Here is a 15,781-nt window from a genome sequence, read left to right as displayed (position 1 = left end):
TATATATATATATACCAATTCCCATTAGAGTAATTATCATGGAACTATGTAAGCATTTAACAGAATCAGAATGGATATGACAATTGAATATAAACAAGAAAGTAAATCAGAAAAGGGGGGGGGGGAAACACAAAATGAGTGTGTCTCCTAAAGAATTCACTATACTGCACTCCTACTTAATATAAAATTTAACTTTTAATATAATTACATAAAACATAAATTACCAAATCGTTGTGTATTGTGCATTAAAAATAAATTAAATTTTTGCTTCAATTGGTGTGGTCTTGTGATCACTCCCTAACCCTAGTGTTTTCTCTAAACAAGAAAGTAAAATCAAAACTATCGATCAATAAATATAAACCTCCTACTGATACCTATAAACCCTTCCATTCTAATTAATACATTCATCTTTTTCTTCTGTATTTTCCTAATTGAAAAAAAATATATAAAAATATATATTTTTCAAATATGGTTACATCCAGTTCTTGCAGCTGTCCGTCTGCACGGCTTGTTAACAAAGTTATTAAAAAAAAAAAAAACACATCTTCGTTAGTAATGGCAGCAGCTGTAGAGCAGCAGCAGGGCTGTGATCAGGTGAGAGGGGTGGGGTGTGCCATGCTGCTCTTGGCAGGCAGACCGCTTATAACCTCAATGTGGCCACTGGTACAATGTATTATCCTGCTCCAAAGATCAGGAGGCTACAATGTGAGGGGGGAGAGCACAGAACACGTGTCTGCATTGAGAGAGAATGAGAATGCATAGAGACAGATTGAGAATATGTTTGCATAGAGAGTGCATTTACTGGCTATGCACTTCTTTAACTAAAAAGTTGTGTAATGCGGCAGGCATAAGCTTATAGGGGGGGGTCCTTGTTAACATGGATTTGAAGCAAAACGTGACCCTGAGTTTCCATTTGCATGTCACTTCCCAGAATCCCCAGCTGCAGTGAAAGTATTGTATGCTAGGAGATGGTGAGAAGCAGGGTTGCAGACCTGTCTTAGACATGTGAATGTGCTCACAAGTGATATTTTTAGATGCCGTAGAGAGAGAACACGTATGCGTAGAGACAGTGGCAGACGTACATTTTTGCTGTCCATAGGCTCGGGGGCCCTCCTCCGCCGCATCACAGCAACGTGTCGTTCCGGCGTCATTTGATGCCATGACAATGCGACGCTGCAGGAGGGGAGGGGCGCTCCAGAGAAGGGAAGACAATTACATTGCAAATTACAGTGTTACTTCTGACTGCCAAACCGCGTGGTTTGACAATGACAAACTTGGAGCTACTTGAATAGGCCTCTGTGTGAAAAGGTTTGTAAAATCAGTATAAACATCTGACTTTTTTTTTAATTGAAGAGTTTAGATTTCAGCATTTCTGATATATCTGTGTTGTCTTTAACATCATGCTGTGACAGGGAGGGAGAGACGAAAAAGAGAAGCAGATAGAAACACATCAGACACAAAAGCAGAGAGAACTACACACGGATATACTGTATATACTGAGAAAATATTGAGCAGGTGGAAAGATTCAGGCTGATAGATACAAACTAAGGCTGGGGCCATGGCGCCTTCCCCCGCGCGGAGGCTGGGAAGTGACCCGCGTGAAGCGGGTGCTTTCCCTGGCCATGGTGGACGGGCCGTGGGGGGCGTGCCTACGGGCGTCATGGAGCTGGTTTGTCCTCATTGGTGAACTGCTTACGTGACCGGCCTGTCGCGCCAAGAAATCAGTTTCGGCTGATTTCTTGGGCAGCGAGCGCCTGCACGCCGCATGGACGCCATCACTGCCTTAAGGCAGTCTGATCGGGTCTGCAGCACCATGGCCCCAGCCAAAGAATTAACAGAACAGAGGCAAACAAAAGGAACACATTGTCAGACCTGGAACCAGAGACAGACAGAGAAAAACAAATGCAAAGATACAGAGGAACAGTCATTGTCTCCTCCAGCGCTCTCATCACACACTCCTTTCACCCACTTTCAGATTGTATCCCTGCGGGGTAAGGTATGTCTGGTGACAGGTGCAAGCTCGGGGATCGGTGCTGGCACTGCGCTGTTATTTGCCCGACTAGGAGCCCGGTTGGCACTAAACGGGAGGAATGAAGACAAGCTGAGAGAGACAGCTGAGGGCTGTGAGAAGTTCTGTGACCAGAAGGTAAGAGTGGCAGCCCTGCTGCTCTCCATCACTCCATGAACATCTCTCTTTCCCAGGCTTTGCCTGCTTGCGCCTCTAGTTTTTGTTCTTACTATTGGCATCATTTATCCCCTTCATCCACTGGACGTCTCTGGTGACATACTGTACCTAGTCTACAGACTTGGTCTTGCTCTTCTCCTGTCTATGTTAGTACCTTGTCCTTCATGTGGGTCTACACACTGTCTCAAAGGAGGGAATGGGACATATGATAGAGGCTTTAAAATACTTCAAGGGTCTGAATAAAAAAACTGTTAAAAAGAGGCGGAATGATAGAGTAAGAGGTCGTCCACTGAAGCAGGAGGGTGGAAGACAATATATGGAGCTGCCTCCCAGCAGAAATGGCTGCAGCTAGTACAGGAAAGGAATTAAAAAGTTATTGGGATAGACACAGACGTATCCTGGAAATGGAAAAAGTCAGGGAAATGTGTAGCCTGTATGGGTCATATCTATGAGCCTTATTTGCCATCAGTCCATGATGCCATCAGTCCATGATGGTTCTCTCTACTCTTATGTAGACTCTCTCTCTCTCTCTCTTGTCTCCCCCACAGCCTCTCCTGGTGCCGGGTGACCTGACAGATGAAGTTGTGGTCCAAAGAATGGTTGAGCAAACCGTGGCACATTTTGGACAGCTGGACGTGTTGGTGAACAGTGGTGGAATCTTGGCCATGGGCACGGTGGAAAACACTTCTCTGCAGGACTTTGACCGAGTGATGAATATCAATGTCAGGTGAGACTCCCAGTGTTGAGAAGACACATCGGCAAAGCTGGGACAGGAAATGATTGAAAACCCAAAGAGTGCTACATTTGTTAGAAAGAAAGGCATTAGTGACCTTCCATTCAGAGCCATCAGGACACCAATACTGCACTTAAAACATAGAGGCATTCATTTAGAAACACGATCTCAGAGGTGCAAATACACACTCTGGTGGTAAAACTTACCGGTGCAGCAGAATAATGCTCTAATTTAGCATACTTCTGAATGTAAAAGAGGTGTAGACGGAACAGTCAAAAGTCACTGTATAAAGATCACAGCAGTTAGTGTGATATGGAGATACTGTTGTGTTATTTTGAGCAATTAGATAGTATTATTAAAATGGTAAAGGTAAATATCATTCAATATGTTTTCATGTTTCTCTTCCCACTTTTTAGCCTCCCATAGGTGACAGGCAAAATATTAAACATAATTTTGCGTGACTGGAAATCTATTCACTGTACTCCAACTTCTTTATGACGCTCTTTACACAAGTTTCTTTGTTGGTCGAGGTTTTCACCAGCTTTGTCCTACTGGATTATTTAAACACACAAACAAATGATAGCGAGATACCCAAAGTCCATCATATAAGGACCGCGTGGACAGTTCCGGAGGCCGATACACAGCCCCCGCTATGTGATTCCCCTTTATAATATTAGACCCAAAGTGCGGGGCAGCTGCCCCTTTGTTATAAAGTTTTGCTTATCTGCTATTAATGCAATTTGTAAGATTAAGATCATTTTTTGAAGCAAACCTTTACTCTAACAGGGGCTCCCAACTCTAGACCACATCATTTATACTGAATCACCCGTGCTCAAGCAGGGAAATCCTTACAATCTGGACCGCTGGTGGCTCCTGGGGACGGGAGATGGGCACCACTGCTATATGACAATGTGTGTTACTCCTACTGCTCCTGAATGATTCCCAGTCTCAGTGCTCTGTAGTGTCCACTCTACGGGCCCATTAGCACCAGTGATTACTTTGACCTCTTTCTTTGAATGTTCAGCACTGGACCTAATTGCAGTTTAAGCTGTAATGCAGAGTTTGTGTCACTGGGTGGGAACAGTTTCCTCTCTCATGTTGGTTGACTTTTTCCAGGTCACTGTTTTACCTCACTCATCTGGCCGTGCCCCACCTCATCCAGACAAAAGGAAGCATTGTCAACGTTTCCAGTGTCAACGGACAGAGATCGGTTAGTAACTCTTTCTCCCTGGGTTGGCGGGCCTGATAGTTACTGTGATTCCAAGCTTACACAAACGAGCTGAATATATTATTACATACAAGTCAGCAATGTCTGAATTTACAGGTGACAGATGTTATCTCCTGCCTGTAGTCACATGACCATGTTCCACATTTAATGTTGGGGGGTAATAGCAGAACCGTAAAAAAAAAATTTGAATTGGTGATTGTAGGACTGCTATCAAAAACTAAAGATTTGAAAAATGCTGTTATTAAATTTGATGGAACAAGGATGAACTATCTCCTGCCAACGTTTATTGGACTAGAAAATCTGCTATACTGCGATATTATTAGGAACTATTTTAGATAGTGTGGTTTTGGACAAAGTGTCCTTTTGAATTAAATATATAAACACACAGCTGTTTGTAAAGGCCTAAATGAACTCAAATGTGTATAATTGTTGTTTCCACAATAACGAGATATACAGGTGTTTCTCTTTGTTTTAAAAAACATCGAAGTAGTGTTGAACCGGGTCCTACTTTAAAAAAAAACGGGTAACGGATACCTGGCCAAAATCTACCCGTCCGGATACTCAGTTACCCGGTTGGCACTTACCTGAGGGTGGAGGAAGCCCGCGGCGACATCTAGGCAGGTCAGCAGAGGTCCTGTGGCGGTGGCAGCATCAGCAGTGTGTGTTCAGCCCGCGCGGGAGCTGCAGGACTCCATAGCAGTGTGAGCTGGAGGACCATGAGGCAGGAGCAGAAGCGTTCCTATTGGACAGCCGGCTGTCCAATAGGAACGCTTCTGCTCCGGTCACATGGTTCTCCAGCTCACACTGCTATGGAGTCCTGCAGCTCCCGCGCCGGCTGAACACACACTGCTGATGCTGCCACCGCCACAGGACCTCTGCTGACCTGCCTAGATGTCGCCGCGGCCTTCCTCACGGGTCTTCCTCGCCTTCCATCGCTGACAGCAGGTAAGTAATGATGTATTTTTCAGCTACCCTGACATTACCCGGAATTAGAAAAAGGGCAAATTATCCCCACTCCCCATTGTCGGGTAACCCCATGTGCCCAATGGGTTAAAAAAAAAAAGCCAGCCAATCAGTTAAATTGTAATGCACAATGCAAACCCTGACTGCACTGCAGCCTTTCTTACAACCGAAAGATCGATTTTGCTTGAATCACAACCTCATGCAAAAGGTGCTTACATTTGTTCCACTCAGCTCAATAATGAGTTAGAGAGAGCTATGTTCTCCACTGGCCGCAGAATTCCTTATAGCCTTTTGTGTTTCAGTTCCCTGGAGTCCTGACTTACTGCATGTCCAAATCCGCAGTCGACCAGCTGACCAGGTGTGCCGCTCTGGGTATGTAGGACCTCTATAATTTCTCCCATGTACCCAATTCCATAACAGCCATGACCTTACTGTTTTCTTGATAGGTACTGCTAGAAGGGTAAAACAATGCTAGCTAAATGATCCCCTTACCAAAAGAGCTGACAATGTAGTTTGTGAGCTCAGCATTGTCCAGGATAGAACTCTACACGTCAATCTTTGTATGTACTGTATAGTGACATTCTCCAGACTCTACTTTAATACTGTACTGTAGGATTACATGTGCTTTGCTTCTTCCTTCAGAAATGGCTCCCAAGCAGGTTAGAGTGAATGCAGTCTGGTGAGTATTTAATGTGTTGACTGTTTTTAACGGACTTGTACTGTAGTCTTCTGCAGTAAAGCACCACACCCCTACTCTTTTATTACTTCCACCAATGTCTCCAATGTCTCTTTTCTACTGTATTTCTTTGGCATTGCGAGGTCTCCTTTGCACACAACTGGGTTTCCCTTCAATTCCATTGTGTTTGTTGTGTGTTACATTGTGTTTCACTTGTCACGGCATTGTACTTCTCTTGTGTTACATTGTGCTCATCTTGTGTTACATTGCATTTCTCTTGTTACATTGCTCATTTTTGTGTCTCAGCCCCGGGGTGATAATAACCGATGTTCACAGGCGTGCGGGGCTAAATGAAGAGCAGTACTCACAGGTAGGTAGAACGTCATGCCACACCGGGGTAATTACTACCGCCACAACCTGCTCTATGAACGGCCTTTGTGATTCAGCCCAATTAATACTTAAGTATCTATCCTGTACTCATTTTGTCTGTTTATTTTTTGCCATTTTATAATCTAGACATCCAAAAGGGGCTTGGTTATCTGTAAAAGCTCCAAATTATAAAATAAACTACCCATTATAGGTGGTGCAACTGATTAAGGTTCATAATTACAAAAGGAGAGAAAAAATAATCTCAAAAAGAAGTTGAACTCTTAAATAAATAAAATAAATTAAGTGTATATTTATGCTAATGAGGTGTACACACACACACACACACACACACACACACACACACACACACACACACACACACACACACACACACACACACACACACACACACACACACACACACACACACACACACACACACTGTTGATGCAGTAAAAGATAAATTAAGAGTGCAACTTCTTTGGGGTTATTTTCCCTCTCTTCTTTGTAATTACTAATTTATAATCTACCCTAACTCGGCATTCCTCTTTCCATCTGGCCTTTTGCGATGGGCAAATGTGTCAAAATTGAAACCGCGAATCAGTCATTTGTTGACAAAATTCGATTCACCGACGAATATTCCACTGCGAAGAGGTTATTAAAACAAATGTATGTAACTCCGCCGGCCGCCACAAGTGTCCCAAGTGCTTTATATATCCCCCGAAACCCGCCTTCAAACTGCAATTTGAGGGACACCTGTGCACAAAAAGGGGAAAACCCGAGTTATTTAAATATACCTGGCATATAATATTAGCATATATACCATGCAAATGTCCTTTATTTAAACCAAGCCATCCATATTCACGCCTACGAAGAAACGCCACATTCCTGGCGAATGCTTTGACCATCTCTAATGGTCTCCTCTCTTTCCTTTTGTGGAATAAAACCCCACTCTCAAGACTTTAGGGTAACCGTCTGCCTGAAGACTTTTATTTCATATTGTGTAGCATAATAATCACACCTGAGTCTGAATATAATGCGCACGGAGGTCTTAGCCCTAAACAGTCTCTTATACCCTAAGCAAGGAGGCGTGAATGCGTAATTTCACAATTCTAGCATTCTTAGCAGAAAAAGAAAAGATAGGGTACATGGCAGACTCATCTCCCCCTCCTCCCAAGGCCAACAGCTGCACATCCCTCGTTTCGCCCTACAAGAGGCAGTATATAGATAAGAAAGCGAGGAGGCCAGGGAGAGACCGTTAGCAAAGACAAAGAAATGGCAGTCTATGCAATGTATAAGGTGACGCAAAGTTAAAGGAACCCAACAGACATTCTTTTAACCACATACAAAGTTAATTTCTACTCACAATGCACCTCTTCAGAAAAGACAAGTTCTTACCCACAACCCACAACCCACTGCTAGGGCAAGGCCTGAAGTTTTATTCCACTTTTCTCCCCTCTCTCAGTTCCTGCAGCACACTCAGCACACACATGCCCTGGGACGCCCTGGCACAGTGGATGAAGTTGCCCGGATGATTGCCTTTCTGGCTTCAGATGCTGCTTCCTTCATCACTGGGGTCACTGTGCCCGTTGACGGTGGGCGGCACGCCATGTGCCCTCGATGAGCCGATGCCAAGAGCACTGCCCAGGATGGACTAGAGTTTCCGCAGAACAAATAAACACACGGAGGCAACAATTTATTCCTACAAAATTAATTTCAAATCTCAATTAACCTTTGCAGTGCCGGGGGTCCTGGCAGCACCACAATGACCCTGGAAAGATCACCGTATGCTGACCAAGAAGTGGAAGGAACTCCACTTCCATTTGGATCAAACTCCGTTTGAGCGGTCAGCCCGATTTGCCCCTTATAAACAAAAGCATGTAGCCATAATACGAACTTAAGGGCATTCTAAAGGTTAAAATGTCTGCTAAAGCCCTTTCAGGGATCTAAGTGAACTTCAAAGTGCATTATCTAAGAAGATTCAAATCAGATTATCTGCTAATACTGTTTATAGTCTGCATGCAATTTAGCATTTTGTTACCTATGGGGAGATGCACATGAGAATAAACAGCAGGAGTTGCCATGTGAACACTCAGAGTGTGTGTTCGTGCGGGTGTGTGCGCGTATGTTCTTGAGTGGACTGAAATATTGATACTGCTTTAATAAACTATTTGAAACTAACCCTCGTGCTGACATTTACATATACATTCACTATTCAACTATTTCCTGAATATAAATCAATCACGAAACACATGAGCAAATGCTTGTACAAGAGTCGTTAAAAATATTTCCCATGAAGAATAAGGCCTACAATTGTATAAAGGTGAAGTTATCACTAAAACAGGCTCCTACGCCAAGCTGTGTACCAATGCAACTGGTGCCCTTCATGAGGGAAGACAAACTTGATGCACCATAGATGCCTTCTGCATTGTTCCTTTGGTGCCATTTACTAACGTTCAGTTTACAAGTAATGCACGGATTCTCACAGGGGGGTGTTATTGGTTGGTCATAGTTTATGAACTGAATTTCTAATTGTTTGGTGAATTCAGGATGTTGTCACTATAAGAAAAGTGTGTGTAAGTGTGTGTGATTGGAAAGCACCCAGCTTATGTTGCAGCATTGGTTTCACTATTGTTGTGTTGATGTCACATTAACGTACGCCCCATCACTAATCATATGTTGCAATCAAGTGCGCTATAAAATGCGCTTTGGGCCCTTTAATCTTACAGTATGTGCTGTACATGCCATATAGTTGCCAGGATCGCAAACAAGATGTGCAGCAAAAAAGCAACATTGACCATCGTTGGCAACCACCAAAGAAATGCGTCAACAATTCCTACATGCTTTCCAGTCAATTACGTAATGGAGATCCATTACATCTCAGCTTGTATCTCCCAATGTAAATAACAATACTGTATTAATGACTATACCACAGGCAAGTAAAAATGAGCAAACTGCACCTGTCCGTATTTCCTCAAATATGAACGTAGAAATCCAGTCCTGAAGTGCAGTTGGATGTAGTTTAATCATTAATTCCAGGCCCATTGCTATTAACTGCACAATGATGTTATAACGTGACAAATGTCCTGTCGCAATTAGCACAGATATTATTTATTTTATTTATTTATAAAATATTTTACCAGGAAGTAATACATTGAGAGTTACCTCTCGTTTTCATGTATGTCCTGGGCACAGAGTTAAGACAAATAATACATGGTTACAAGTACAGTTCCATAATGAGCAGGGTATACATTATATACAAGACATTGCGTGCACAGTTAAAGATCATTTGTATTATGGGCGTATGAAACAATTACAGACCAGATTAAAATGTGAGACAGCCTTAGATTTGAAAGAATTTAGACTGGTGGTGGATGTGAGAGTCTCCGGTAGGTTGTTCCAGATATAGCAGTAGGAGGTTAATACCACATACCAATGCATGAAAGATCTTCAATAGGTTTGCCTCACAGTAGGTTAGCAGGGATGCGCGGGGTGGGGGGGGGGGGGGTGCTGCGTCGCCATGGCAACGTGGCGCAGAATGATGCCGCGGGGTCATGTGACGTGACCCCGCACATCATTTGAGGCTGGATATTGGGAAGGGAGGGGGGGCGCAGCACAGACAATGTGCACGCCCCTGGATAGGTTTGAATTAGCATGGAGTTCACAGCTGTGGATATGTATAGGCGGTGACTATACTCTGCCTCGCCTCGTGGTGTAGTCTCTCTCACTCCCCCCTCCTCCAATCGTGGCTTAATCTATCCAACATCAATTCCCCCCTTGTGATGTAGTCTCTCTCTACCCCCTCCCCTCGTGTCTCTGTCTCACTTGTCCGCCTCCTCCTCTATAATTGGCTGTTGCTTGTCATGTGATCTTACGTCTCTGCGTTTCTCCTGGGAATTGTAGTCCTGTTCATCTTCCTATGCTGTGTGCGTACAGATAGATAAACTACAAGACCCAGCATGCTTTGTGTTAAAAAAAAACTATGACATCAACATTTATCAGCCAATCAGTGCAGAGCTGTGTTAAGCACGCCTCTTCCCCCCGCACGGCTGCTGCAAGGTAAGGTTCCTTAACTTCCTTTGTTATTATTAATCCGTGGCAGACAGCAGGTATATTATAGTGCACACACTCCTCCCTGCAGCAGGTATATTGTAAACACTCCTCCCTGCAGCAGGTATATTATAATGCACACACCTCCCTGCAGCAGGTATATTGTACACACTCCTCCCTGCAGCAGGTATATTATAATGCACACACGCCTCCCTGCAGCAACTATATTATAATGCACACACGCCTCCCTGCAGCAGGTATATTATAATGCACACACGCCTCCCTGCAGCAGGTATATTGTACACACTCATCCCTGCAGCAGGTATATTATAGTGCACACACGTCTCCCTGCAGCAGGTATATTATAGTGCACACACGTCTCCCTGCAGCAGGTATATTATAATGCACACACCTCCCTGCAGCAGGTATATTATAGTGCACACACGTCTCCCTGCAGCAGGTATATTATAATGCACACACCTCCCTGCAGCAGGTATATTGTACACACTCCTCCCTGCAGCAGGTATATTATAATGCACACACGCCTCCCTGCAGCAGGTATAGTGTACACGCGCCTCCCTGCAGCAACTATATTATAATGCACACACGCCTCCCTGCAGCAGGTATATTGTACACACTCATCCCTGCAGCAGGTATATTATAATGCACACACCTCCCTGCAGCAGGTATATTATAGTGCACACACGTCTCCCTGCAGCAGGTATATTATAATGCACACACGTCTCCCTGCAGCAGGTATATTATAATGCACACACCTCCCTGCAGCAGGTATATTATAATGCACACACGCCTCCCTGCAGCAGGTATAGTGTACACGCGCATCCCTGCAGCAGGTATAGTGTACACGCGCCTCCCTGCAGCAGGTATATTATAATGCACACACGCCTCCCTGCAGCAGGTATATTATAATGCACACACGCCTCCCTGCAGCAGGTATATTATAATGCACACACTCCTCCCTGCAGCAGGTATAGTGTACACGCGCCTCCCTGCAGCAGGTATAGTGTACACGCGCCTCCCTGCAGCAGGTATATTATAATGCACACACTCCTCCCTGCAGCAGGTATATTATAATGCACACACTCCTCCCTGCAGCAGGTATATTATAATGCACACGCCTCCCTGCAGCAGGTATATTATAATGCACACACTCATCCCTGCAGCAGGTACAGTATATTGCACACACGCCTCCCTGCAGCAGGTATATTGTACACACGCCTGCCTGCAGCAGGTACATTATAATGCACACACTCCTCCCTGCAGCAGGTATAATGCACACACGCCTCCCTGCAGCAGGTATATTATAATGCACACACGCCTCCCTGCAGCAGGTATATTATAATGCACACACGCCTCCCTGCAGCAGGTATATTATAGTGCACACACGCCTCCCTGCAGCAGGTATATTATAGTGCACACACGCCTCCCTGCAGCAGGTATATTATAATGCACACACGCCTCCCTGCAGCAGGTATATTATAATGCACACACTCCTCCCTGCAGCAGGTATATTATACACACTCCTCCCTGCAGCAGGTATATTATACACACTCCTCCCTGCAGCAGGTATATTATAATGCACACACTCCTCCCTGCAGCAGGTATATTATAATGCACACACTCCTCCCGGCAGCAGGTATATTATAATGCACACACTCCTCCCTGCAGCAGGTATATTATAATGCACACACTCCAACCTGCAGCAGGTATATTATAATGCACACACTCCTCCCTGCAGCAGGTATATTATAATGCACACACGCCTCCCTGCAGCAGGTATATTATTATGCACACACGCCTCCCTGCAGCAGGTATATTATAATGCACACACGCCTCCCTGCAGCAGGTATATTGTACACACTCATCCCTGCAGCAGGTATATTGTACACACTCCTCCCTGCAGCAGGTATATTATAATGCACACACTCCTCCCTGCAGCAGGTATATTATAATGCACACACGCCTCCCTGCAGCAGGTATATTATAATGCACACACTCCTCCCTGCAGCAGGTATATTATAATGCACACGCCTCCCTGCAGCAGGTATATTATAATGCACACACGCCTCCCTGCAGCAGGTATTATAGTGCACACACGCCTCCCTGCAGCAGGTATATTATAATGCACACACGCCTCCCTGCAGCAGGTATATTATAATGCACAGACGCCTCCCTGTAGCAGGTATATTATAATGCACACGCGCCTCCCTGCAGCAGGTATATTATACACACGCCTCCCTGCAGCAGGTATATTATACACACTCCTCCCTGCAGCAGGTATATTATAATGCACACACGCCTCCCTGCAGCAGGTATATTATACACACTCCTCCCTGCAGCAGGTATATTATAATGCACACACGCCTCCCTGCAGCAGGTATATTATAATGCACACACGCCTCCCTGCAGCAGGTATATTATACACACTCCTCCCTGCAGCAGGTATGTTATACACACGCCTCCCTGCAGCAGGTATATTATGATGCACACACGCCTCCCTGCAGCAGGTATATTATACACACTCCTCCCTGCAGCAGGTATATTATAATGCACACATGCCTCCCTGCAGCAGGTATAATGCACAAACTCCTCCCTGCAGCAGGTATAATGCACACACGCCTCCCTGCAGCAGGTATATTATAATGCACACACTCCTCCCTGCAGCAGGTATATTATACACACTCCTCCCTGCAGCAGGTATATTATACACACTCCTCCCTGCAGCACACACTGATAGTGTTGAGCACATGCACACGTATCTCGCTCTCTGTATAGCTATATTTCTATATATCTCTGTATATATGCAGGGAGGGGGGCAAAGGGCAGGGGGGGCAAGAGGGGAGGGAGGGGGGCAAGAGGGGAGGGAGGGGGGCAAGAGGGGAGGGAGGGAGGGGGCAAAGGGCAGGGGGGGCAAGAGGGCAGGGAGGGAGGGGGGCAAGAGGGCAGGGAGGGAGGGGGCAAGAGGCCAAAGGGCAGAGGGGCAGGGGGAGGGAGGGAAAAGGGCAGGGGGAGGGAGGGCAGGGGGGGCAAAGGGCATTGGGAGAGGGGGCAAAGGGCAGGGGGAGTCAGGGACGCGTTAAATAACCCATTCCCCTGCGTGTACTCACCTTGCACACGGCCGCGCTCCTCTTTCTCCGGGTACCGGCCGCCCTCCTTCTCCTCGGGCTCCTCCGCGGTGAGGCTGAGACGCTCCGGTGAGGAGGTGCTGTGCCTCTCGCGGGGAGAGGCAGAGACAGCCGGAGGAGAGGCGGAGACAGCCGGAGGAGAGGCGGAGACAGCCGGAGGAGCGCCCGCGGGGACGGGGAGCGGCCTGTGTGAGGGGAGAGCCGCGTGCTCTGTGTGTGTGTGGGGGGGGGGGGGTGAGCGGGTGGGGGGTGAGGGAGAGCGCCGGGTGAGGGAGTGGCCTGGTGAGGTGAGAGTCCCCCGCCGTTTTTCCTGGGCGCTCGCTCCGCTCCCCCGGTGACTGTAGCGGCGCCGGGGGGGGGGGGGGGAGGAGGAGGAAAAAGCACGGGAAAGCGAGAGACTCGGGGAGAGGAGGAGGTGCGCGCGGGTCCCGATGAGCGCCGCGGTGTGTGTGTCCGCCTCAGGCCAATGAGAGGTGTGCGGGGGCGGGCGGACCAAGGGAGCAATCTCATTGGCCTGGCCCAAGGTCCAATGAGATTGCCGCTAGGGACACAGGGAGACACATACAGACACGGGCACATAGGACACTTTCAGAAATATATAGTAGATATATATATATTATATTTATATATATATATATATACTGTCATTAAGGTTATGGTGGGTAAAAAAAAGTGACAAAAACCCTCCACAGTAAAGCATAAAGCAACTGTAAATGAACATACAGTAATATTTACAGTTGCTTTATATATATATATATATATATATATATATAATCTTTGTATATATATATATCTTTGTATAAGGTTATCCAAATGTCTTCTAGCATAAACTTTTGATCAATTCTTAAAGCACAGTACCACTAGTTTATAATGCACGTTCACCACTGCAGAGGGACACAGAAAGACAGGACCAATAGTCCCTCACATCTGTCCCTCCCACTTTAGGGTGCCCCAGACCAGAGAGACATTAATTGGTATGTTCTTCTTTCACTGCAGGGTGACATACACATCCCTTTCTCTCACCCCCCATTTACAGTATGATATAGTTGTGAAGGACAAGTACAATATAGATCACTAACTGCAGAGGTCACCACGTGCTCTAACTTCCACAAAGACCAGATCCCATTCTCGGAGTATCTGATTAACTAATTGGGGATGAACAAGATGAACCAGGACAAGAAGCAGATGACTGAGAGGATCTTGAATCACACCCTGGAGATCATCTACCTACTGACTGGAGAGGTGAGGGCACCTGAGAAATGACAAAATGGTACCACACAAGAAAGGTCAACCTTGATGGGCAAGGATGTAGGAGTACTTGTAGACAGCAAGATTAGTAATAGTGCTCAATGTCAGGCAGTAGCTGCAAATGTTAATAGGATATTATCATGCATAAAACGGAGTATGAATTGAAGTGAAGACGGCATACTTGTGACACTATAAATCTTTACAGTAACACCTTGAATATGGAGTACAGTTTTGGACACCGTTCCAAAAATAAAGACATTATGCAACTGGAAAAAGTACAGAGAAGAGCCACCAAATTAATTAAATGGGATATACTGTGTTTTAAGCCAATAACCATGTCATGGTGTCAAAGCTGTAAAAAAAAATATAACATAGGGTTCAAAGATAACAAGTGAGTTTTATTGTACAAGCGAACGCAGGGAGAAAGCTAAAAGTAGCTCTCTGCCAGAAACATGACTGACAGTACATTTATACATTGCTGATGAGTATACGCCCCCCTGGTGGGTGGCCTAATGAATGGGAAAATACAGAAGTTATACAAATAATGCTAAACAAACCTTATCCAAGCTAAACTGTAGATATTGCAAGCTAACCTTTACTCTATATATTTCTGCTGATGCTGGAGGCCTTGTGGTTTCTACTAGAACAGTAAACATTTGGCAACCTTGGGTGTGCAGCTGCTAGATAAGGGAAGTGGCAACTATCTGAATTGTCACATATCCTTGTGGGTCAGACTACTGTCTATTTCTGAGAATTAGTGGGGGCTGATTTCTGCTGGGAGTGACTGCGCAAACCAACGTTCCTGCATACAACTCTCATACTACATTCACTCAAAATGTTAGAACAGACAAAATGGCTGCTATGGTTCCTGTGCCTGACTTATGATACTTTCCTCGTGGCTGACGCACACTCCTTGGTGACTCCCCACCTTCCCCACATCCAATCTTCACAGTCCCCCCTTTTTATTCTTAGAGCCAGTCTAAGGATAACTGTTAACCATTTCATAGTCCTTCATCGCCCGGCTAATCGACGCTTCAGAGTCAGGTGTGCGAGTATAAGTCTTACCCTTCATTTCTCCACAGCAATAAGTGGTTAATGAGTCATGTTCTGATACAGTAAATCTCGGTGCCGTCAAATTAATTTGTTGTGCCTCTACCTGTGACATTATGAATAGATTGCTTGA

At 45.4% G+C, this 15,781-nt stretch overlaps 2 protein-coding genes across 2 annotated transcripts in view; both read left to right on the top strand.

Moving 5' to 3' along the window:
* Window positions 1-544: 544 nt before the first annotated feature.
* On the top strand, window positions 545-7,849 carry LOC142463475 (3-oxoacyl-[acyl-carrier-protein] reductase FabG-like). Its single transcript, XM_075566300.1, has 8 exons — window positions 545-594; window positions 1,976-2,146; window positions 2,734-2,912; window positions 4,035-4,128; window positions 5,412-5,481; window positions 5,752-5,788; window positions 6,092-6,155; window positions 7,620-7,849. The coding sequence occupies exons 1-8, from the start codon at window positions 556-558 to the stop codon at window positions 7,776-7,778; spliced, it is 813 nt and encodes a 270-aa protein (XP_075422415.1). The 5' UTR covers window positions 545-555; the 3' UTR covers window positions 7,779-7,849.
* Window positions 7,850-10,125: 2,276 nt separating this feature from the next.
* The window catches only part of LOC142463468 (uncharacterized), a 45,712-nt gene continuing 40,056 nt past the window's right edge, over window positions 10,126-15,781 (top strand). The window contains exons 1-2 of the mRNA XM_075566285.1: window positions 10,126-10,213; window positions 14,347-14,592. Of these exons, the coding sequence (XP_075422400.1) occupies window positions 14,506-14,592 (87 nt within the window). The 5' untranslated portion in view covers window positions 10,126-10,213; window positions 14,347-14,505. The remainder of the gene's footprint in view (window positions 10,214-14,346; window positions 14,593-15,781) is intronic.

The sequence above is a fragment of the Ascaphus truei genome, chromosome 11 (genome assembly GCF_040206685.1).
Source record: "Ascaphus truei isolate aAscTru1 chromosome 11, aAscTru1.hap1, whole genome shotgun sequence".
Lineage (NCBI taxonomy): Eukaryota > Metazoa > Chordata > Amphibia > Anura > Ascaphidae > Ascaphus > Ascaphus truei.
This window is presented reverse-complemented; position numbering and strand designations above follow the sequence as displayed.

What these genes read in the sequence shown, in the direction of transcription:
- LOC142463475 (XM_075566300.1), top strand. Translation starts at nt 556, where the DNA reads ATGGCAGCAGCTGTAGAGCAGCAGCAGGGCTGTGATCAG. An exon ending in GTGTCAACGGACAGAGATCG is followed by an intron (nt 4,129 to 5,411) that starts GTTAGTAACTCT and finishes TTTGTGTTTCAG; the next exon opens with TTCCCTGGAGTCCTGACTTA. An exon ending in ATGAAGAGCAGTACTCACAG is followed by an intron (nt 6,156 to 7,619) that starts GTAGGTAGAACG and finishes CCCCTCTCTCAG; the next exon opens with TTCCTGCAGCACACTCAGCA.